Source organism: Gopherus flavomarginatus, chromosome 1, assembly GCF_025201925.1.
Source record: "Gopherus flavomarginatus isolate rGopFla2 chromosome 1, rGopFla2.mat.asm, whole genome shotgun sequence".
In the NCBI taxonomy this organism is placed as follows: domain Eukaryota; kingdom Metazoa; phylum Chordata; order Testudines; family Testudinidae; genus Gopherus; species Gopherus flavomarginatus.
Genome location: NC_066617.1, coordinates 25,982,874 through 26,006,580, shown reverse-complemented (window position 1 = coordinate 26,006,580; position 23,707 = coordinate 25,982,874). Strand labels below are relative to the sequence as shown.

General features: G+C 44.4%; 1 protein-coding gene across 6 annotated transcripts in view; it reads left to right on the top strand.

The window, feature by feature from the left end:
• The window catches only part of PHTF2 (putative homeodomain transcription factor 2), a 196,127-nt gene that overhangs the window by 63,807 nt on the left and 108,613 nt on the right, over nucleotides 1-23,707 (top strand). For all 6 annotated transcript variants that reach the window (XM_050936870.1, XM_050936871.1, XM_050936868.1 and 3 more), the window contains one exon: nucleotides 8,776-8,832. In XM_050936870.1, the coding sequence (XP_050792827.1) occupies nucleotides 8,776-8,832 (57 nt within the window). The remainder of the gene's footprint in view (nucleotides 1-8,775; nucleotides 8,833-23,707) is intronic.

Below are 23,707 nucleotides of genomic sequence, written 5' to 3'. Positions count from 1 at the left end.
CGTCCCAGGCCCTGCCCCCACTCCACCCTTTCCCCCAAACCCCAACGCCACCTGTCCTGCCTTGATCGCACCCCATACTCCACTGCTTCCCCCCTGCCCCCACTTCATTATTCTTTGTGCTGGCTAATTGTCTCTATTATTCTCCCACAAACTTGGTTTGAAAGGGAAGCATGTATTGTTTTTACTGCAGGGGTCCTCAAACTTCATTGCACTATGACCCCTTTCTGACCACAAAAATTACTACACAACACCAGAGGGGGAACCGAAGCTTGAGCCCCATTGAAGCCTGAGCCCCACTGCTGTGGGTGGGGAGCTTCAGCCCCAGGCAAGGGGGCTTGTAACATGAGCCCACCGCCAAAGGTTGAAGCCCTTTGGCTTTGGCCCTGGATGGTAGGGCTCGACTTCAGCCCCGGGCCCTAGCAAATCTAAGCTAGCCCTGGTGATCCCATTAAAATGGGGTCGTGACCCACTTTGCGGTCCTGACCCATAGTTTGAGAACCGCTGGTTTAGTGTAATTTGCAAGGGATAGGAGGGGAGAGGGATGTCAAATCTAAATGATGATGGTTAACATCCATACTTGGCATTGTAGAAAGTACCTCTGCTAACATTTTTTAAAAAACACCAAAAAATTAACAAGGCATAAAAATGGAAATGCCGATTGAGAGCGATTGGAATGAAACTCAGATTTTTTTGCCCAAATACCAGTACTTTCTATTCCTTCAGTAAAACTTCTTCTGCAGATCCTCACTGTATGGCATTATTTTGCCTTTGCTCAAGAGCCATAGAGCTCTGGTTTAGTAATTAAAGTTGGGGACATGTGTATGACCAGAGCCTCTATTCTAGAAGTTAAGGGTTTAAAATATCCTCTACAACAATTTTGGCTTAGTTTCCCACTTCCTGTTGGTTGTTGAGCACTGGCTTCTGCGTAATGTTAAGAAGACACAAATGGCTACAGTCCTCTCCTCTGATCTGTCTGCAGAGACATATGCATACTCTGATTGTTGACCTCTGGATCTTATACACACAAATATTATCATTGTGTTTTCAGAGCTCCTATTCCATTCAGATGAGTGGAGCAGTTCATTCTTTGCAGGACTATTGTTTCAGGCTGCCTGCAGACTCAGGAAGACAATATTTCATCTGTATTAACAGTCATTTGTTTAAAAGAGTATCTTCCAAATCATGAGGGGTATCGTGTTTGCCTATTATTAAGATTTTTAGTTTGAGTTTTCTGATTTTTTTTTTTTGAAGTCCCCAGCTGCTGGAAATAGTGTACTTGAGAATCTCCACTTTTGTTTAAAAATTATAATAAAAAAATGGTTTTAATCCTGATGGTTCTAGAGAAGAACTTGAAAATGTTGACCCCTGTATGCTTCAACACTAAAAGGCAAATAAACTCTCTCCTAAAAAGTTATTTACTTTTCAAAACTGTTATGGGTTATTTGGCTATCCTTCCATTAATTTACTCTGGCAATTAACAGCTTGGTGGATTCTGATTATCTCCATGTTTGGGGACATGCATATGATTGTCAGCTTCTGTGTGAGACCAAGCAGTATAAATGTAGATTCTTCTGAGTTTAGGCCAGTATTAGTCTCTGAGGTTCTAGAAATCCATCCCTCTGATCATTTTTATCACTCACGTCTGAATTCTTTCCAAGTTCTCTATATTCTTTCTACACATGGGTGACCAAAATTGGACACAGCACTCCAGCTGAGGCCTAACCAGCATGTGTCCCCACTTCCCCTGACTGTTACCACTAAGGAAAAAATCTGTGACTCTGATGCACTTGGCACACAAAACACCTGAAGTGCAACGGACATGTGCAGTCACTTGAAGAGTCAGATTTTATATTACTTCCACATATAGTAGTGTTCCTAGGTAATACTCAGTGATGTCTTGTTTTCTGTCCAGTGGGTTTTTTATGGTTATCAGTTATGATCTACTTAAGCTTTGACCATGAACAATGAAGTTAAAGAGAAAAGGCATTCAGAATAACTTAATATTCTATAAATAACAAAATAATTTAGATTGTATTACTAAAGCAATCAATCAAACCTGAATGGAGCTTTTATTGAAACATTACATACAAGACAAAATCGCTATTTATTTCTGTAACTGAAAATAACCCCTTGATTTTGAAAGGGAAATTTACATTTTAGCCAGTAACTCGTTTACTGTCGATTTGCTGGGACACTGAGAGGTCAGAAGAATACTCAAAGTATTTTTATATGAGTCCTGGAAGAACTAAGTGTACACACCTGAATATGTATAAATAAACCTTATAAATTTAACCTTAAAGTGTGGAAGAACATCACATCAAAGAAAGAAGAGGCAGCCTTTCCATTTTTTTCATTTTGCGAAAGATACCACACTTACAAGTCTCAAAAAATGAACTGAATACAAAGGAACTCAGTACAAATCAAAGCAGCATCAATTTTTGGTTTCAGATCCTTTAGGCTAAGTTTCAGTCAAGAGCTATTCATTTACAGCAATATTAATAATGAAGTATATCATTTCTGGCCAGAAAAGGGTATATAAGAAAGAGTACATAAGAAAATTCAAGCTGACACCAGTATATTCAGATTTATAATTAAATAAAAGAAACTAATCAATATATACTCAGCCATTTAATTTAGGTACAAAAAGAATGTGTCAAATCATTACTGACAAGTGGGACGTTGCCTCAATTAGATGTTCATATAAATGTAGAAGTACCAGACCTAGTGGATATCATTATAATAAAGCCTTTCTTAGGAGGAATTGTATAATTATGATTTGGACTCTGTACTGAAGAGGCAGGTATGTTAAGTTTTTTCCAGGCTTCTGCAATCATCATAGCATTAGAATTATAAACATAGTAACAAGCTAGCATAATTTATATGCTTGTTAATATTTCAGTATACAACCATATATAGTACTCAAACTAAAGGTGGTGTAGTCAAATTGAAGTAACTGAAAAGTATAGTTGCTTCTGTTTTGTTAAGTGTTGATTAACCAAAGGAAAGAGATTAATCAAAAGAAAAGGAAACATTTTGCTACCTTTTAAATGCAAACATTTTTCTGAGTTTATAAAAACGCTATTACTCTATTTGCAGACTGGCTGAACCTAACTGAACCAATTCAAAGTCCTGAAATGAATATACTTTGTTATACTGTGGAAGCAACCATCTCTACTCTCAGATCAGCTATTACCAGGGAAAATACAATATTATCTAATAAGTACAAGGTGTTATTGTGGAACAAAATAAACCCAGTACCAGAGAATTACCTATGGTTAGGCCAAAGGACATGATTAATTGTAGAAACAAATCAATTTTAAAAATGAACTGAAGATTTTATTGGTATTGTTTGAGGTGAGACTCTTACAGGAACTGATCATGTATCAACTGTAGGAATAGAGAGCATAATGATCAAGTTTGCAGATAACACAAAGTTGGGGATGGGATGGCCAATATTTTGGAGGATAGCGCTAAAATTCAGAGGGATCTTGATAAATTGGAGAACGAGACGCCAAAATGAAATTCATCAAAGACAAATATAAGATGCTATACGTGGAGAAAAAAAACCAATGGGCAAATACAGAATGAGGAGAAACTGGGTTGGCAGTAGCACTGCTGAGAAGGATCTGGGATTTATGGTGGATAACAGCCTGAACATGAGTCAGTAATATGATACAGTTGCAAAAAAAGCAAATGTAATTTTACGTTGCATTAACAGAGGTATAGCGTGCAACTCCGCTCTATTCGATGCTGGTTAGGCCTCAGCTGGAGTGTTGTTAGGGCTGGCTCTGGCTTTTTTTTGCTGCCACAAGCGCAAAAAAAGGGGGGGGGCACATGACTGGAGTGGCAAAGCAGAGAAAAACAAAGAAACAAACAAACAAAAACCTGCGGCACGGCCAGAGTGGCAAAATAGAGGGGAAAAAAAATAACATGGAGCGGCAAAGCGGCGTGAGGGGTCGGGAGGAACCAAACAAAAAAACTGCGGCTGGAGTGGCAAAGCGGTATGTGGGGGGGAAATGGTGCAGCCGGCAAAGCAGGGGAAAAAAACAAAACCAATAAACCCTACAGGGCGGCTGCAGCCGGGGTGCAGCGGAGTGCACCCCCGGTCTAATGGCGGGGAGAACAGGGAGAAGAGAGAGAAGGGGCATGGCCAGGGCTTCAGCAGGGCCCTCGCCCCACAGCGCTGACCACCGTGCCGCCTGCCGGGAGGGCTCTGTGCCACTCCAGTCGACTGAGAGGGAAGGACGTGGGCTGCCCTGCCAAGTTTGCTGCAGGGCGCTCCCCTCCTCCGCCACCTACAAGGTGGCCGGATCTGGGAACCAAAAAAAAAAAAAAAAACCTGCTGTGCCGCCCTAGGATTGGGCGAAATGCCTCCCCGTAGAATCTGCCACCCAAAGCACGAGCTTGCTCAGCTGATGCCTGGAGGCGGCCTTGAGTGCTATGTCCAGTTTTGGTCACCAATGTGTAGAAAGAATATCGAGAACCTGGAAAGGATTCAGAGGTGAGTGATAAAGATGATCAGAGGGATGGAATACAAGCCATATGAGCAAAGCATGAAGGAACTGGGTATGTTTAGTTTGGAAAAGGGGGGATTAAGGCGGGATATGTTAGCAGTTTTCAGATATTTTCAGAAAGGCTGCCAAAAAAAGAGAGAAAAGTTGTTCTCTCTTGCCACAGAGGGTAGGACAGGAGGTAATGGGTTCAAACTACAGTGTAGCAGGTTTAGATTAAATCTCAGGAAAAATTTCCTAACTGTAAGAACAGTAGGACAATGGAGCCTCGGGAGGTTGTAGAAGCTTTTTCACTGGAGGAGGTTTTCAAAAGGAGTTTGGATAGCCATCTATCTTGGATGGTTTGGACACAACAGGTCCTACATCTTGGAGGAAGGTTGGACTGGATGGCCCTTGTGGTTCCTAGTAACCCTATGATTCTCTGGGTTGGGGAGCTCACCTAGGAAATCTGTGGACTCGGCATCTATGGTCTCCTCAAGATTTGGGCTCTCCTCAAAAACATGTGAGTTGTGAGCTGTTCATCTGGTTTTTCTCCTCCTGTCAAGGGAGAGACCCCACAAGTCCTCATGGACAACACTGTAACAATTTTATACTTGAACAGGCAGAGAGTGGCCAGATCAGATAGTCATTGTTTAGAAATGATACATCTTTAGAAGTGATACATTGTTTAGAAGTTAGTTTTGTTATCACCAGAACAATACATCTCAAAGCCTCCCACCTTCCTGGTGTTCAGTACAGCTCTGTGGATCTCCTGAGCAGAACATTCAATGAGAATTACGACTGGTCTCTAAGCTTGGATATAGTGCGATTCATTTTTCAAATCTGGAAGTTGGTGCATCTCCTAGACATGTTGGCTTCTTGTCTCAACAGAATATGCCAGCTTTTTTTGTTCCAGGGGGGTCTTAATCAAGGATCTTTGACCAGACTCTTTCCTGCTGTCTTGGAAAGAGAAACTACTGTTTGCCTACCACTTCTCCTGTCCCTCTCCAGATATTGCTCAAGGTCAAGCAGGATCATGTTCGCATGATCCCCATAGCACCAGTGTGGTCTCACCAGCATTGGTTCACCAGTCTGGTGAACCTGTTTGCTGAGGCTCCTTTGATACTACCTTCAGAAGCCAGTCTGAACTCCCAAGGCCACGGCTTCTTGCTACATCCAATGGCCTGAATGCTCCATGGTTAATATCTCAGGAGGCGATGTTTGGGGAACGTGCAAAACATTCTCATGAATACCAGAAAGTCACTTACTAAACATGCTTACCAGTTGAAGTGGAAATAATTATCCTTATGGTAAAAGCAAAAGGATGTTTCACCAGTACTGGCCTCTATACCATGTTTTGTATGATTTGTTCCACCAAAAACAACAAGGCTTATCAATTAGGTCCATCAGAGTTCATCTGGCAGCTATTTCTGCTTTCCACCTGTGAGGGAAAGCAACTGTGGGCTGTTTGGTATTTTCTAATCCTGTGTCAATCAGATCTGGACAGGGTCTGGTCAGTTTAAATCCCCATGTCATAGCACCATGGAGTCCAAGGGAGAAATGGGATCTAACTCAAGTGATGGTTCCACCCTTTGAATGAAGGGTGCCTTGCTCTTTACTGCATCTCTCGATGAAAGTAATATTTTTTTGATGGTTACCTCCATGAGAAGAGTGACAGAATTACAAGCTTTGGTAGCTGACTCTCCTTAATGCAGTTTTTTAAATAAGGAAAAGGTATACATATGTCAGCATCCAAAATTCCAGACTAAAGTATCATAGAAGATGAGGGCTGGAAGAGACATCAGGAGATCATCTAGTGCAACACCCTGCTCAAAGCAGGACCAGCCCCAACTAAATCATCCCAGCCAGGGCTCTGTCAAGCTGGGCCGTAAAAACCTCTAAGAATGGAGATTCCACCACCTCCCTTAGTAACCATTCCAGTGTTTCACCACCCTTCTAGTGAAATAGTGTTTCCTAATATCCATCCTAGACCTCCCCCATTGCAACCATTCGTGTACAAGCACCTAAGTTAACTAGCCGATTGCCTTACTTTCTCAGTATGGTTCAGCAGGCATCCCCTGTTGCACCCTCCTCCCTGTGTTTCCTCCTGATATCCCACTTCCTCACTTACCTCTGGGCTTAGGTCACCATCCCCTGGTGAACCTAGTTTAAAGCCCTCCTCACTAGGTTAGCAAGCCAGCCTATGAAGATGCTTTTCCCTCTCTTGGGGCATGTCTGCACTATGAGATTATTCCAATTTTTTGGAAACAGATTGTATAAAGTTGAGTGCACACAGCCACACTGAGCACATTTATTCAGCGGTGTGCATCCATGCACTGAGGCTAGCATTGATTTTCCAGAGTGTTGCACTGTGGGTAGCTAGCCCATAGCTATCCCATAGTTCCTGCAGTCTCCCCTGCCCATTGGAATTCTGGGTTGAGATCCCAGTGCATGATGGGGCAAAACCAGTGTCGCGGGTGATTCTGGTTAAATATCGTCACTCAATCCTCCCTCCGTGAAAGCAATGCCGGACAATCATTTCGCGCCCTTTTCCCTGGATTGCCTGGGCAGACACTATAGCATGACAACCATGGAGCCCGTTCAGCCTTTTTTCACTGTCACCATATGTCTACTGGATGTTGCTAACAGATGCGGTACTATAATGCTACACAGCAGCATCCCCATGCCTTTTGCAAGTTAGCAAAGACGGTTACCAGCCAGACTGTACCGTCTGCTGCTGTCATGGGTGCTCCTGGCCGGCCTCGGTGAGGTCAGCCAGGGGCGCATGGACAAAACTGGGAATGACTCCACAGGTCATTCCCTTCTTTAAGTTTTGTCTAAAGGGAGAGTCAATCCTGTCTAGAATGTCAGGCAAGCCTACTAAAGAACCAGAGAGGCAAACGGCTGCTCCGGGTCAGAGCCCCAGACATCCCGCAGAAATGATGAGCTGTATGCCATTCTAGGGGGTGCCCCTGCAACAACCCCACCCCTTGCTTCCCTCCTCTCCCACCCCTCCTGGGCTACCGTGGCAGTTATCCCCCCACTTGTGTGATAAAGAATGCATGAATTTGAAACAACACTGACTTTGATCTCTGCTTGCAGAGGCAATAAAGTGGGGAGGGGAGGGCAGCCTCCAGCTGCTATGATATTCCGGGCAGGACTGAATTTCCATTTGACAAAGCTTAAAGGAGGAAATAACCGGGAGTCATTCCCATTTTTGCCCAGGCGCCCCAGGCCGACCTCACCGAGGCCAGCCAGGAGCACTCACGGGACGACAATGACAGATATCAGTCATACTGTACTGTGTGCCGTCCACAAGGCAAGGGAAGGGAAAGAGATGCTGCTGTATAGCGCTGCAGCACCGCATCTGCCAGCAGCATCCAGTAGATGTACGGTGACATTGAAAAAAGGTGAGAGGATTTTTTTTCCCGTTGCTTTCACGGAGGTGGGGGGCGACGACATATACCCTGAACCACCCGCGACAATGTTTTTTGACCCTTCAGGCTTTGGAAACTCAGCCAAGAATTCAAATGGTTTTCAAAGAGTGTGGGAACTGTGGGATATCTACAGTTGTCAGTTGCTCCTCCCTCCGTGAGCGTCCATTTCATTCTTTGGCTTTCTGGTACACTTGTCTCAGCTCCTTAAGTTTCAGCACTGTGGTGAGTCCCTGTTGTGGCCTCTGTCCATCATAGCCTTGGAGATTTTTTTCAAATGTTTTGGCATTTCATCTATTGGAATGGAGTTCTGATAGAACAGATTAATCTCCCCATACAGAGATCAGATTCAGTATTTCCCATATGGTCCATGGAGCTCTTTTTTGATTCTGGGACTGCATGGTCACCTGTGCTGATCGGTGCTCCACGCTGGTCAAACAGGAAATGAAATTCAAAAGTTTGCGGGGCTTTTCATGTCTGCCTGGCCAGTGCATCTGAGTTCAGATTGTTGTCCAGAGTGGTCACAATGGTGTACTGTGGGATAGGTCCCGGAGGCCAATATCATCGAATTGCAGCCACACTAACCTAATTTGAAATGGCAGTACCAATTTCAGCACTACTCCCCTCATCGAGGAGTACAGATATTTGATATTACGAGCCCTTTATATCATAATAGGAAATGAAAAATGGGAGGAAGCAGGGAAAATGTAGGTTTCTCTGTAAATAAGTGTCTCCAAGGAAACTGTAGTCTATTGTTTGTGTTGTACCTTACCTCTGTGAATACCGATTTTGTCGTCTTGTTGCATAATATTTCATTAAATGTAATTTAGATATTTTTGTTCTCTCTTTAGATTGGGGCATATGATCAACAAATATGGGAAAAATCTGTTGAACAAAGAGAAATCAAGGTAATATTTTAACATTTTAATAATTCTTTCTGTTCATAGTATAGGTTATGGCTAACTTGATCTTAAATTTCAAATTACATAAGTATGATGATTTACACTCCTAAAACTCTTATTACAATGAAAAAGTAATGTTCATCATGTTCTGAATTCCAGTGTATAACAGTAAGTGGTTTGTTGTTTATAAATCATTTATTATTTCCTAATTACTAAAAAAAAACTAGCAATCTGCAGTTCATGGCAAGAAGTTCAATTTTCTTTGAATTCTAATGTCAGTTGTTTGAGCTGTTTTTTACTTTCAGTTAGTTACTCCATACCACCTTATATCCTCCTTTTTGATGCTGTCATTGTTTTGTACAGTTTATTGGACTGGTGAGTACTTAAAGATGGTGGTTTTGTGTTACTATGCATAAGCCGCTATGCTTAACTGTGATTCTGCATTTTGGGGTGACTAACAGAATGTCATCAGTGTTTGACACTGCCAACTTGTTATGCAAAAATAGCAATTGATAGGAGTCTTTTGTTGTAATAGATTATTATTTTATGGAATTCATGGATAATAAATTATATTACACGGTTATAGAAATGAAGTAGTTTTTCTAACATGAATATATTATACCAACTTTTTTTTTTCTTAAGGTTTGCTTATGGTAAATGGGCTGCTATTTCCTGGGCTGAAAACCATTGCTGATTTTAGCACAAATAATTCTGTTAATATATTAATTGCTTAAGATTTCACTGGGTTTTAGTGATTGGATTGGAAAATGAATAAGGGATTTTGATGCGTTTTGGGCATGTTTTATTAAGTGGAAATTCACCTGCATTAACACATCCGAGACTGGCCTGGACTGTGTAATTATGTGACCCTGACTTCACTATAGACTTTTTTTGTTTAAATTCTACAAAATAATTGCTTTCTACTGAAATGTTCCTATCTTATCTGTAAAATGAGGAGAATGCTTGAAAATTTAAATATATTTTAGAGGGCACATCACTGTACACTAATCAGATAGCAATGCCTCAGTTAAGTTGTTGCATCATATATATGTTTTTAAATTAGGAACTAAATGGTTTAGCCATTGAGAGTAAGAATGTAATACTTTATAGCAGTGGCTCTCAACCTTTCCAGACTACTGTACCCCATTCAGGAAGCTGTGTCTTGCATACCTCCAAGTTTCACCTCACTTAAAAACTACTTGCTTTCAAAATCAGACATAAAAATACAAAGTGTCACAGCACACTATTACTGAAAAATTGCTTACTTTCTTATTTTTACCATATAATTATAAAATAAATCAATTGGAATATAAATATTGGACTTTACATTTCAGAGTATAGTATATAGAGGAGTATAAATAAATCACTGTTAGTATGAAATTTTAGTTTGTACTGACTTCGCTAGTTCTTTTTAAATAGCCTGTTGTAAAACTAGGCAAATATCTAGGTGAATTGATGTACCCCATGGAAGATCTCTGCATACCCCCAAGAGTACACGAACCCCTGGTTTAGAACCACTGCTTAATTCTGTTCACACTTTTTTTTCTTTTCTGTTGCATTTTATTTCTAAAGATAAAACCTTTTGAAAAGAAATGTAAGGTGAAGGATTTCTGAAATAACTAGTGGTTTTGGATGCTTTGATTTTTGGGCACCAACTTGAGACATCTTAAAAGGTCCTGATTTTCTGAGGTGTAGCACGAGCACTTTTTGAAAATTTGCTTACATTACACTTTGGGCATCTACTGTCACTAGTCAGTTTTTAATATATTGGGCTAAAATACTGCATAAACTTGATACATGCATTCTTGTGGGGTGTTTTACCTACTCGGTACATATTTTTATACAGTTTGACTGAAATAGAGATACTATTCTAAATGAACAAATGACACAAAACATACCAGCTTTGAAGTTTCTAAAGAGTAAACATACACTATAACCTCTTGCGAATAGATTCTGAAAGGAACAAGGGCCAAGATTTAAAAAAATGATTAGTAATTTTGTGTGCCTCAGTGTTTTGTGTGATCAACCTGAAACACCCTAAAATGGCCCGATTTTTCAGAATGTGGTGAGCTCTCAAGCTTTAGAAAATCTGGCTCCTTTAATGTGTCTAATATTGATCCCCCAAAACTGAGGCACCCAAAATGACCTAGTCACTTTCTGGAAACTTGACCAGGCTAAATTTGGTGTCATAGAATATCAGGGTTGGAAGGCGCCTCAGGAGGTCATCTAGTCCAACCCCCTGCTCAAAGCCAGACCAGTCCCCAACTAAATCATCCCAGCCAGGGCTTTGTCAAGCCTGACCTTAGAGGTTTTTAAGGAAGGAGATTCCACCACCTCCCTAGGTAACCCATTCCAATGCGCACACAGCAGAGATTTTTTGCCTCAGTGGTATGTGTAAGGTCGGCTGTAGTGCCCCCTTGAGGGCCGCGCTCAAGTGTTGGCATATTAGATGCTGCCAACCCTACTCCCTCTCAGTTCCTTCTTACCACCTGTGGCAGTTGGTTGGAGCGCCTTGTCTTGCATTGCAAGAGCATTAGCAGTTCTTCACAGCCCATTGTCTATCTCCTTTTGTATATAGTTCGTAGGTTCCTAGTTAGCCATCAAGTGTTAGGTTAGTTGGTAGGTAGAGTACCAGCTGGGATTTCACCCCAGAGCAGGGCATGCCCCAATCTCTTGGCTTCAAACCGTACTCGTCATGCAACAGGCTGATGCCTATTAGTGACCCCCATGACAGTTGTTTGAAGTGCTTAGGGGAATTCCATAGAAAGAACAAGTGCAGAATCTGTAGAAACTTTCACCCCAAAACACACACAGTGTGGGATAGCCGCTTGAGGACCATCTTCATGGAGGCTGAGCTTCATCTTGTGTTGGAGCCCTGCTGCTCGGATCCCACACTGAGCACCTCGACATCGGTGCATAACGCACCACTGGCATCGGGCTCTGCCCAGCACTGTGCCCCTTTGCCTGTACTGAAGAAGCGACAAAAGAAGAAAAGCCCCCAGCACTGGAAGGTAAAGGGGCCTTGGGCAAAGGACCTATGTCAGGCCATGTGCCTGCCTCAAGGTATCAGGGGCTACCACTGAGGTTGAACCCCCTCAGCCTGGCCAGTAATCCACCTCCGACTCTCGGGAGTGGCAGGGGACCCTGGCTTCTCCTCAGGCCTCAGGTACCCAAAGTAGCCTCAGTGGCTAAAGACCAAGCTGGCTGACAGGCACTGCAGACACCGCACCAGGCACCAGTCTTGGCTAAGGACCCAACCCCATAAGGGCAGGCCGATCATGGCACAGCCCCATAGGGCAGTGGAGCACCCTTGGTCCCTGGGCCGCAGGCGTAGCTCCTCATCTCTGGGGCCTAGAACCAAATCCAACATGGGGACAGCACATCAGACTCAAACACCTAAGGAGCAGTCCCTGGAGGAGGGAGGGGAACCCACCTCTCCCCGGTGGTACACTCGTCATTTCTAGACAAAGCGGTGATGGCTCCCTCCCAAACAGGCAGCCCCACGATGACTACGAGGGGCATCAGGACCTCCTTAAAAGGGTGGCAACCAACTTGAACTTTAAAAACTGAGGCGGTCACGGAGGAGTCCGATGACCTCTTCAATGTTATATCCTCCTTCAGGTCGTGCTGCCCATCCACCCAGGGGTCCTTAAGATTGTCAAATTGCTGTGTGGCAGAGCCCCTCTTCAATTCTGCCTACTTCTCAGAAGGTAGAAAAGTAGTAATATGTCCCCGCAAAAGGGTTCAAATATCTGTGTACACTTCCTCCAGCGACGTCACTGATTGTGTCCCCTGTTAGTGAAAGGGACAGGCAGAGCCAAGTCAGTGGCATGTCGAAAAATAAAGATCCCAAGAGACTGGACTTATCTGGCAGAAAGATTTATTCGACAGCAAACCTGCAATATTGGGTATGTAACCACCGAGCCCTGTTAGGCAGGTACAGTATTAACCTGTGAGACTCCCTTAACAAATTCAAGAAGGCCCTCCTGCAGGACTAAGCCCAGGATGCTTTAGTGTACGAGGACACAACAGTGGCAAGGGGGGCTCTTCAAATGGCGGGACGCTACTGACTCAGTGGCCAGGGTGGTCACCTCCACGGTGACCATAAGGCGCAGCTCCTGGTTGCAGTCCTCAGGGTTGTTCCAGGAGATGCAGTCCACTTACAGGACCTCCTATTTAAGGGTGTAGGGCTCTTCTCCAAGCTCACGGACTCGAGACTCCATGGCCTTAAAGATTTCTGTGCCACTCTCCACTCCTTGGGCCTCCATACTCCTCAGCAGGCCAGGAAGCTGTTCCGCTCTCCATCTCCTCTGACTCCACAGTCTAGGTCCTAGGGGACGCCCCGGCTGGGCACCTATAGAAGAAAGGGTCTAAGCATCAACACCCATCATCTTCCTATTCAGCTGCTCAGTCTGGCCCTTCCAGGAACCAAGGAGGCCAGAAGCAGTCATTTTGAGAGTGTGCTCAAGGACGATGCCCCAGTCACCTCCCAGGATCCATTCTCCCACTCTTTTTCCTCCACTGCCTCCGCCCCTTTCGGTTGGCCTGTTCTTGGTTGACCTCGGACCGTTGGGTGCCTGAAGTAATATCCTCATGTTACACCCTGCAGTTTGTGGCCAGCACTCCCTCCCACCCTTCTTGTGAGCAACTCCTCATCCAAAAAGTCGAGAACCTCCTGTGCCTGCGGGGCGGTGGAGGAGGTCCCTCGAGACATGAAGTCAGCAGCAAACTAGTTGAGCGGCAAACAGCGGAGGCTAACAGGGAGTTTGCCTGGGAGTTCGCCTGGGGAGAGCCCACTGAGGCTTTCATCTCGTGGGCTTCTGTGAGTTGCTGCAACAGCTGAGAAAGCTCTTAAAAGGAAGAAATTATGGAAGGTGAGTGTTCAACTGTTGTAACCTGCACAGGTTGTGCCATGTTTGTCTTTCTTCCACAGGACAGAAGCAACTTTGTCTGTTCAAAGTGCAAGCTGATCTCCATATTGGAAGAGAAGTTTTGAGGTCTGGAGCAACAAGTATTAACCCTGCGTTGCATAAGAGAAAATGAAGATTTCCTGGACAGACGTCAGGATATGCTGCTTCGGTCACAACGTTCTGAAGAATTGGAGCAGGCTGTGCAGAGGAGGGAGAGGGATGGTGAAGAAATTTGGCAGCATGTGACCTTCAGAAGAAGAAAGAGGAGCGTCCATGTACCAGTAATGGAGATACAGATGAGCAACTGTTTTCATGTTCTCTCCACAGGTACTAGTGTGGAGAGTGGACTAGATGGTACATCTGAGGGAAGGGAGGAGAAGGAGACTCCACCGATTAGAAGGCATGAGATACACTGTTCTAGGGATGGGGGTTCCACGGCCACCGCTCCCAAGAGAAGGAGGAGGGTGGTTGGGGACTCCCTCCTCAGGGGAACTAAGTCATCTATCTGCCTCCCCGACCGAGAAAACCGAGAGATCTGCTGCTTGCCAGGAACTAGGATTCACAATGTGACGGAGAGACTGCCGAGACTCATCAAGCCCTCAGATCGCTACCCCTTCGTGCTTCTCCACGTGGGCACCAATGATACTGCCAAGAATGACCTTGAGTGGATCACTGCAGACTACGTGGTTCTGGGAAGAAGGATAAAGGAGTTTGAGGCACAAGTGGTGGTCTCGTCCATCCTCCCTGTGCAGGGAAAAGGCCTGGGTAGAGATCGTCGAATTGTGGACGTCAACGAATGGCTACGCAGGTGGTGTCAGAGAGAAGGCTTTGGATTCTTCGACCATGGGGTGGTGTTCCAGGAAGGAGGAGTGGAAGGCAGAAATGGGCTCCACCTAACGAAGAGAGGGAAGAGCATCTTCGCAAGCAGGCTGACTAACCTAGTGAGGAGGTGTCATAGTATCTTTCCCCAATCTGAACCTTAGAGTCCAAAAGTTGGGATACTAGCATGAATTCCTCTAAGCTTAATTACCTGCTTAGATCTGATAAGCTGCTACCAATCAGGAATTCCAGTGCCTGATACACTCTGGTCCCCCCAAAACCTTCCATGGGGACCCCAAGACCCAAATTCCTTGAGTCTTACAACACAGGGGAATAAACCATTTCCCTCCCCTTCTCGTCCCCTACAGGTGTTCCCTCGCTGGGCTCCTGGAGAGAGAGACAGATTCAAGCTCCGTGAATCTAAAACAAAGGGATTCCAGCCTTCTCCCTCCCTGTTAAGTACAGACTCAATTCCCTTGATCCTCAACAAGGGGAAAAAATCAGACAGGTCTTAAAAGCAAAACTTTTAATAAAAGAAAAAAAGAATAAAGAAAATCACTGTAAATTCAAGATGGAATATTACAGGGTCTGTCAGCTTCTAGAAACTGCAGAAAGAGCCTCCTCCAGCAGAAATACAATTTAAAATACTTCCAGCCAAATACACATTAGACCTCTACCAGCCAGATACACATTTGCAAATAGACAACCAATTAAAAAGACTAAACCGCCTTTCTACTTGCACTTACTACTTGAATAGAAAATTAGAGCCTGTAGTACGTCCAGTCACTCTCAGATCCCAGAGAGAACAAAGCCAAACCCAAAAAACGCAAACAAAGGCTTCCTTCCACCGAGATTTGAAAGTACCTTGTCTCCTGATTGGTCGCCTGGTCAGGTGTTTGGTTCCCTGTTTAACCCTTTACAGGTAAAAGAGACATTAACCCTTAACTATCTGTTTATGGCAGGAGGGCTTTAAACTAGGTTCACCGGGGGAAGGAGACCAAAACCCTGAGGTAAGTGGGGAAATGGGATACTGGGAGGAAGCACGAGCAGGAAAGTGCAAGAGGGGAGGTCTCCTGTCTCAGACCGAGAAGGAGGGACAATCAGCGAGTTATCTGAAGTGCCTATACACAAATGCAAGAAGCATGGGAAACAAACAGGGAGAACTGGAAGTCCTGGCACAGTCAAGGAACTATGATCTGATTGGAATAACAGAGACTTGGTGTGAAGTATCAGAGGAGTAGCCATGTTAGTCTGGATCTGTAAAAGCAAACTTGGTTGGATAATTCACATGACTGGAGTACTGTCATGGATGGATATAAACTGTTCAGGAAGGATATGCAGGGCAGAAAAGGTCGGGGAGTTGCATTGTATGTAAGAGAGCAGTATGACTGCTCAGAGCTCTGATATGAAACTGCAGAAAAACCTGAGTGTCTCTGGATTAAATTTAGAAGTGTGAGCAACAAGTGTGATGTTGTGGTGGGAGTCTGCTGTAGGGGGAATGAGGTGGATGAGGCTTTCTTCCGGCAACTAGCAAAAGTTACTAGATCGCAGACCCTGGTTCTCACAGGAGATTTCAATCACCCTGATGTCTGCTGGGAGAGCAGTACAGCGGTGTACAGGCAATCCAGGAAGTTTTTGGAAAGTGTAGGGGACAATTTCCTGGTGCAAGTGCTGGAGGCGCCAACTAGGGGCAAAGCTCTTCTAGACCTGCTGCTCACAAACCAGGAAGAATTGATAGGGGAAGCAGAAGTGGATGGGAACCTGGGATGCAGTGACCATGAGATGGTTGAGTTCAGGATCTTGACACAAAGAAGAAAGGAGAGCAGCAGAATACGGTCCCTGGACTTCAGAAAAGCAGACTTAGACTCCCTCAGAGAACTGATGGGCAGGATCCCCTGGGAAAATAACATGAGGGGGAAAGGAGTCCAGGAGAGCTGGCTGTATTTTAAAGAATCCTTACTGAGGTTGCAGGAAAAAAACATCCTGATGTGTAGAAAGAATAGTAAATATGGCAGGCGACCAGCTTGGCTTAACAGTGAAATCCTTGCTGATCTTAAATGCAAAAAAGCTTACAAGAAGTGGAAGATTGGACAAATGACCAGGGAGGAGTATAAAAATATTGCTCAGGCATGCAGGAGTGAAATCAGGAAGGCCAAATCACACTTGGAGTTGCAGCTAGCAAGCGATGTTAAGAGTAACAAGAAAGGTTTCTTCAGGTATGTTAGCAACAAGAAGAAAGTCAAGGAAAGTGTGGGCCCCTTATTGAATGAGGGAGGCAACCTAGTGACAGAGGTTTTGGAAAAAGCTAATGTACTCAATGATTTTTTTGCCTCTGTCTTCGCAAACAAGGTCAGCTCCCAGACTGCTGCACTGGGCAGCACAGCGTGGAGACCAGCCCTCTGTGGAGAAGGAAATGGTTCGAGACTATTTTAGAAAAACTGGACTAGCACAAGTCCATGGCGCCAGATGCGCTGCATCCAAGGGTGCTAAAGGAGTTGACGGATGTGATTGCAGAGCCATTGGCCATTATCTTTGAAAACTCATGGCGATCAGTGGAGGTCCCGGATGACTGGAAAAAGGCTAATGTAGTGCCTATCTTTAAAAAAAGGGAAGGAGGAGGATCCAGGGAACTACAGGCCAGTCAGCCTCACCTCAGTCCCTGGAAAAATCATGGAGCAGGTCCTCAAGGAATCAATTCTGAAGCACTTAGAGGAGAGGAAAGTGATCAGGAACAGTCAGCAGGGATTTACCAAGGGCAAGTCATGCCTGACTAACCTAATTGCCTTCTATGAGGAGATAACTGAGTCTGTGGATGAGAGGAAAGCAGTGGATGTGTTATTCCTTGACTTTAGCAAAGCTTTTGATACAGTCTCCCACAGTATTTTTGCCAGCAAGTTAAAGAACTATGGGCTGGATGACTGGATTATAAGGTGGATAGAAAGCTGGTTAGATCATCAGGCTCAACGGGTAGTGATTGACGGCTCCATGTTTAGTTGGCAGCTGGTTTCCAGCGGAGTGCCCCAAGGGTCGGTCCTGGGGCTGGTTTTGTTCAGTATCTTCATTAATGATCTGGAGGATGGCGTGGACTGCACACTCAGCAAGTTTGCAGATGATACTAAACTGGGAGGAGTGGTAGGTACGCTGTAGGGTAGGGATAGGATACAGAGGGACCTAGACAAATTAGAGAATTGGGCCAAAAGAAACCTGATGAGGTTCAACAAAAGGACAAGTGCAGAGTCCTGCACTTAGGATGGAAGAATCCCATTCACTGTTACAAACTAGGGACCGAATGGCTACGAAACAGTTCTGCAGAAAAGGACCTAGGAGTTACAGTGGACAGGAAGCTGGATATGAGTCAACAGTGTGTCCTTGTTGCAAAGAAGGCTAACAGCATTTTGGGCTGTATAAGTAGGGGCATTGCCAGCAGATCGAGGGACGTGATCATTCCCCTCTATTCGACATTGGTGAGGCCTCATCTGGAGTACTGTGTCCAGTTTTTTGCCCCTCACTACAAGAAAGATGTGGAAAAATTGGAAAGAGTCCAGCAGAGGGCAACAAAAATGATTAGGGGGCTGGAGCACATGACCTATGAGGAGAGGCTGAGGGAACTGGGATTGTTTTAGTCTGCAGAAGAGAAGAATGAGGGGGGATTTTATAGTTGCTTTCAACTACCTGAAAAGGGGTTCCGAAGAGGATGGATCTAGACTGTTCTCAGTGGTGGCAGGTGACAGAACCAGGAGTAATGGTCTCAAGTTGCAGTGGGGGAGGTTTAGGTTGTATATTAGGAAAAACTTTTTCACTAGGAGGGTGGTGAAGCACTGGAATGGGTTACCTAGGGAGGTGGTGGAATCTCCTTCCTTAAAAACCTCTGGGGTCAGGCTTGACAAAGCCCTGGCTGGGATGATTTAATTGAGGATTAGTCCTGATTTGAGCAGGGAGTTGGACTAGATGACTTCCTGAGGTCCCTTCCAACCCTGATATTCTATGATTCTATGAAAGGAAAAGGGTTCTAATCCCGCTATTTCCTAATCCCGAAAGCAAAAGGGGGTTTCAGACCCATTTTGGATCTGCATCGTCTCAACAAGTCTCTCAAAAAATTGAAGTTTTGCATGGTCTTCCTGGCCTCCAACATCCCCTCTCTAGATCCGAGAGACTGGTATGCTGCCCTCGACCTGAAGGACACATGTCTATATTTCCATTTTCCCAGGGCACAGGCATGTCCTTTATTTTATGCTGAGCCAGCGCCATTTCCAATTCATGGCATTGCCATTCGGTCTCTCGTCAGCCCCAGGAGTGTTCACGAAGTGCATAGCAGCAGTGGCTGCTTACCTGAGATGCTGGGGTGTTCAAATTTACCCATACCTCGATGACTGGCTAATAAAGGGTTGGTTCCAGGATCAGGTGTGACAGGTGTTCCACCTGTTGTGACCTGGGGCTGTTAACAAACAAGAAAAAGTTGACCTTAATCCTGGTACAACACATAGAATTCATTGGCTTGGTCCTTAACTCTTCTCAGGCCAGAGCCTTCCTCCATGAGGCTCAGTTCCAAGCCATGGCGGACCTCATCTTGTGCTTGTAAGTCACCCTCTTACCACTGCTTACACATGCCTGCACTTGTTGGGCCACATGGCGGCCTGCATTTATGTGGTCTGGCATGCATGGCTCCGGCTCAGACCAGACTACATAAGTGCATGAAGGACTGGAGAGGGAAGTAGCTGCTAGTTCAAGTGGTTTGCCACTATCCCTAGGGCCCTTGAGCTGGGACTCAGAGTAGAGGGCGGGCCCAGGTCCCTCCCTCTCCACTCCCCTTCTCTGGGATACTAGTGGAACAGTTAATACCCCAGATCAGGCGCCCTGAACACCCGCACAAGAAGAGAAAGCGTGGGACCGATCATAGTAGTGCTGGAAATTTGCCACAAACTCAACTTACCTTAAATGACACTTGTGCATCCCCTTTACCTGTGAAAGCTGCTTGGAACTTAAGGCATGTTTACACTACAAAATTATGCCGCCGCAGTTATTTCATTGCTTGTGCATGCTATGCTTCTTGTGTGGGTGATGTGCTTGTCACAGGAGTGCTTGTATCGATGCACATTCCAGTGCACTGTGGGTAGGTTTTTCATTGCACAACTCACCACCATCCAGCACAGTGTGGGGTTTTGGGAAGCTTTTGCAGTGCCTCATGAGGCTGAAATTAATTGTGCAGGGGTGACTGGGAGCATGGGGTCAACTTCCCATAATGTAGTGTTCTCCATCCCATAATTTCATCCGCGTCCCATAATATTTCGTGCCTCTTTTCAAAATCCCCGCAAACCTGTGCATCTTCTTCCTTGCTGTCCACTCTCTCTGAGAGAAGCATGGAGCTTGCACAGCTCTGCACAGTTGTCATGAGCATTGCCAGCATGGGGAGCTTGATTCTGAGGCATGGGGAACATGACGATTCCTTGGAGGCTGGATTGTTTTGGGACATAGAAAGAAACAATTCAAGGTTGTTGGTGGTGTTCACGGAACAGTTGGAGTTGGTGGCGTGCCGGTTCTGGGCCCGAGAAACAAGCACTGACTGGTGGGATTGCATTGTCATGCAGATTTGGGATGATGAGCAGTGACTGCAGAACTTTTGGATGCATAAAGCTACATTATTGGATCTGTGTACCAAACTCATCTCAACCATCCAGTGCTAGGACACCAAAATGAGAGCTGCATTGACAGTTGAGAAGCGAGTGGTGATTGTGCTGTGGAAACTTGCAATGCCAGATTGCTTCTGGTCAATCAGGAATCAATTTGAAGCCAGGAAATCCACCAGCGAGACCGTTGTCATGCAAGTGTGCAAGGCTATTAATCACCTGCTATGCAGGACTGAGACTCTGGGCAACATGCAGAACATAATGGATGGTTTTTCAGGAATGGGCTTCCCAAACTATGGTCAGGCAATAGATGGCATGCATATCCCTATTTTAGCATCAGACCACCTTGCCACAGACTACATCAACAGAAAGGACTACTTTTCCTATAATAATGACAGGCACTAATGGATTACTGGGGACACTTTACCAACGTCAGTGTGGGCTGGTTAGGGAAAGTGCATGATGTATGCATCTCTAAGAATACAGGACTGTTCAGAAAGCTGCAAGCAGGGACTTTCTTTCTCAACTAGAGAATGTTGGGAATGTTGAAATGCCAGTAGTGATCATGAGACCCCAGCCTATCCCTTGCTCCCATGGCTCATGAAGCTGTACACTGGCCACCTTAGCAACACCAAGGAACAGTTCAACTACCAGCTCAGCAAGTACAAAATGGTAGTTAAATATGCTTTTGGTCATTTGAAGGAATCCTGACATTGTTTACTCACAAAATTGGACCTCAGTGTGAAAAATATCCCATTGGTTATAGCTGCCTGCTGTGTCCTGCATAATATCTGTGAAGTGAAGGGGGAAAGTTTCTGCTGGTGTAGAGTGTGGTGGTGGAACAACTCTCTGCTGAATTTGAGCAGTTAGATACAAAGTTAGCCGGTGTACAGCTTCATGAGCCATGGGAGCAAGGGATAGGCTGGGGTCTCATGATCACTATTGGCATTTCAACATTCCCAGCATTCTCTAGTTGAGAAAGAAAGTCCCTGCTTGCAGCTTTCTGAACAGTCCTGTATTCTTAGAGATGCATACATCATGCACTTTCCCTAACCAGCCCACACTGATGTTGGTAAAGTGTCCCCAGTAATCTATTAGTGCCTGTCGTCATTACAGGAAAAATAGTCCTTTCTGTTGATGAAGAACTTGATGTGAAGCCGTAAGTCTCACGGGAGGCCTTTGAAAGATCATGTTAATAGTGAGCCAGAGTAGTGTGTTGCTGGCCTTGCTCTTTTGTAGCCCTGTATGAATCTTGTAGTGATTGCTGTGTCTGTAGGAATATAATGTCAATGCACCCATTAATATTGTCTGTGAATGTCATGGATTCTGTGACAAAATGAAGTAATAGTAAATTGGTACATGTCTGGTGCCAAGCAGGTCTGACAGCATATTTTGTGAACTAATAAAAGATTAATCTTGATTAAAAAAAATAGAATTTTATTCAGTAACATGAACCAGGCAAATTAAAAAAAAAACATTTTAAACTTTAATAAATAAGGGAACAAAACTTATGAAGGGGAAAGAACACTGCATTTTAGGTACAAATACACCAACCGTGGCTTTCACAGGTCAGTTTATGTCCAGCTGTGATTGTCTTTAATTTCATGTGGAGTGGTGTGGATAGTGCAGTGACCCCTCATGCTATGTGGAATGTTGGGGGAAGGGAGAGGGAGATCCTGATATTGAGTTCTGTATGGACTGCAGTGGGAGTTGAGTACAGGATTGTTGAACCTTGCAAGCCTATCAAAGTTCTCAGCATCTCGGTTTTCTGTCTGAGAAGCATAAGCATTTCCTGCTGCATGTCCCTTCCCTTTTTTTGTGCCTTTTTCCTCTCCAGTCTGTTCTTAATGATCTTTCATGCTGTCTGCAAGAGTGATCACAGATCCTGTGCTCATTCTCTAATGCAGCACTGGCTTGCAGGATCTCCTGGAGCATGTTTTCCTTAGTCCTCTTCTTTCTTCTTATCTGGATCAAACATCCTGTGAATGTGGAGAGGGAGACCCTGAAAGCCAAAATGGTAGCAGCTGCAGATACAACACACAGAGGTACCATTGTCAGTGTATTCACCATTGAAATCAAAACTTAGGATACTGAACTCACTTCCCTTGATTCCCAAATGTTGTAAGCACTTATATTCTCCCTTCTCCTTGGCATCGATACAGCACAGCACCAGCCCTGGAGAGTATGGCTCTCAGTGAGGAATTGGGGGCAGAAACAAGTGGGGAATAGCTCACAAACATGAGTATATTTATGTAGGGTAATGAATACTGGCACTATTTTCCATGGGCGGTGGTGATTTTAGCTGATATCTCACTCTTGAGAGCAACAGAGGCTCCCATTAGCATCCTGCCTTTGCCCCCATGGTCTGCATCATCACAACGTATTCATTTCGTTTGTGAGCCATACCTAGATTGTTTAATCTCTACCCCACTGGTTTCAACTTGTGGTCCACGGACCCCTGGGAGTCTGTAGACTGTAGATTTCCAAAGGGGTCTGCACCTCCATTTGAAATATTTTAGGGGCTCACAAATGAAAAGTTTGAAAACCACTGCTCTACTCCATAGCAGCCCTACTTCTTTTCTTGTTATCTTTATTTATATTGGTAAAAAGAAAAAACCTTTTACAAATTCGTTTTCTTTTGCAAGGCCGAAGTAAGGCCTGCCTTAAGCTCATTAAACTACTATGAGGCTTAAACAGGATTTCCTGTTGATAGAGATACATACCACGCCCTTGTAAGACACCAGTTTTGGAAGGATTCACGCCACAATACAAAACTCTCCTCCACTCCCATAAGTTAAAGCTGTTTAAAACAGTGGGTTTTTTGAGATAGTTGAACTTCCTTTTACAATTGGGGCTGTCTTGCTTCAGATTTCACAGTGATCAACAGCAAATTATGTAACTATTAAGATTCCCATTTCTCGTTATGGAGGCTTATTTTTTGCTCAGCATAACATCAATGATCAGACTGATGTGCAGACTGAAAGAAGACTTTTACACCATGTTCTTTACAAGGTTTATCTGACAGTGTTTTAATTTTTACATGCAGCTAGTTTTTTCCATATTTGCTGTCTTGTAATATATTTAACTTGCTATAACCATGTTTAGTTGTGCTCTATGGTATGTTGCTTTGTTTTGATTAATTTCTCCTGTTTGTCTCTCCAGCATTCTACACCTCTGATTTATCTGATCTAAATCTATAGCAACAGTATTGTCTTGTTCAACATTACCAGCATCACACCTTTTTGAGCATGTCAAACTGAAATTACCCATTTAAATTAAATGGAGAAAATTGCATGCATTCATGCATCTACTTTTCATAAGATAAATTTGCCAGTTCTGGCATTACAGTAATATGACTAATTATCACTGACATTTGTTTACTTCTGCCATAGGTATAGTGTAACTTTGGGTAAGTCTGCACTGCAACAAAAGACTCTTGGCACTGCTGTAACTGGCCTGAGCAAGTTGACTCAGGCTCGCGGAGTTAAAAATTGCAGTGCAGATGGTAAGGTTTGGGTTGGATCCTGA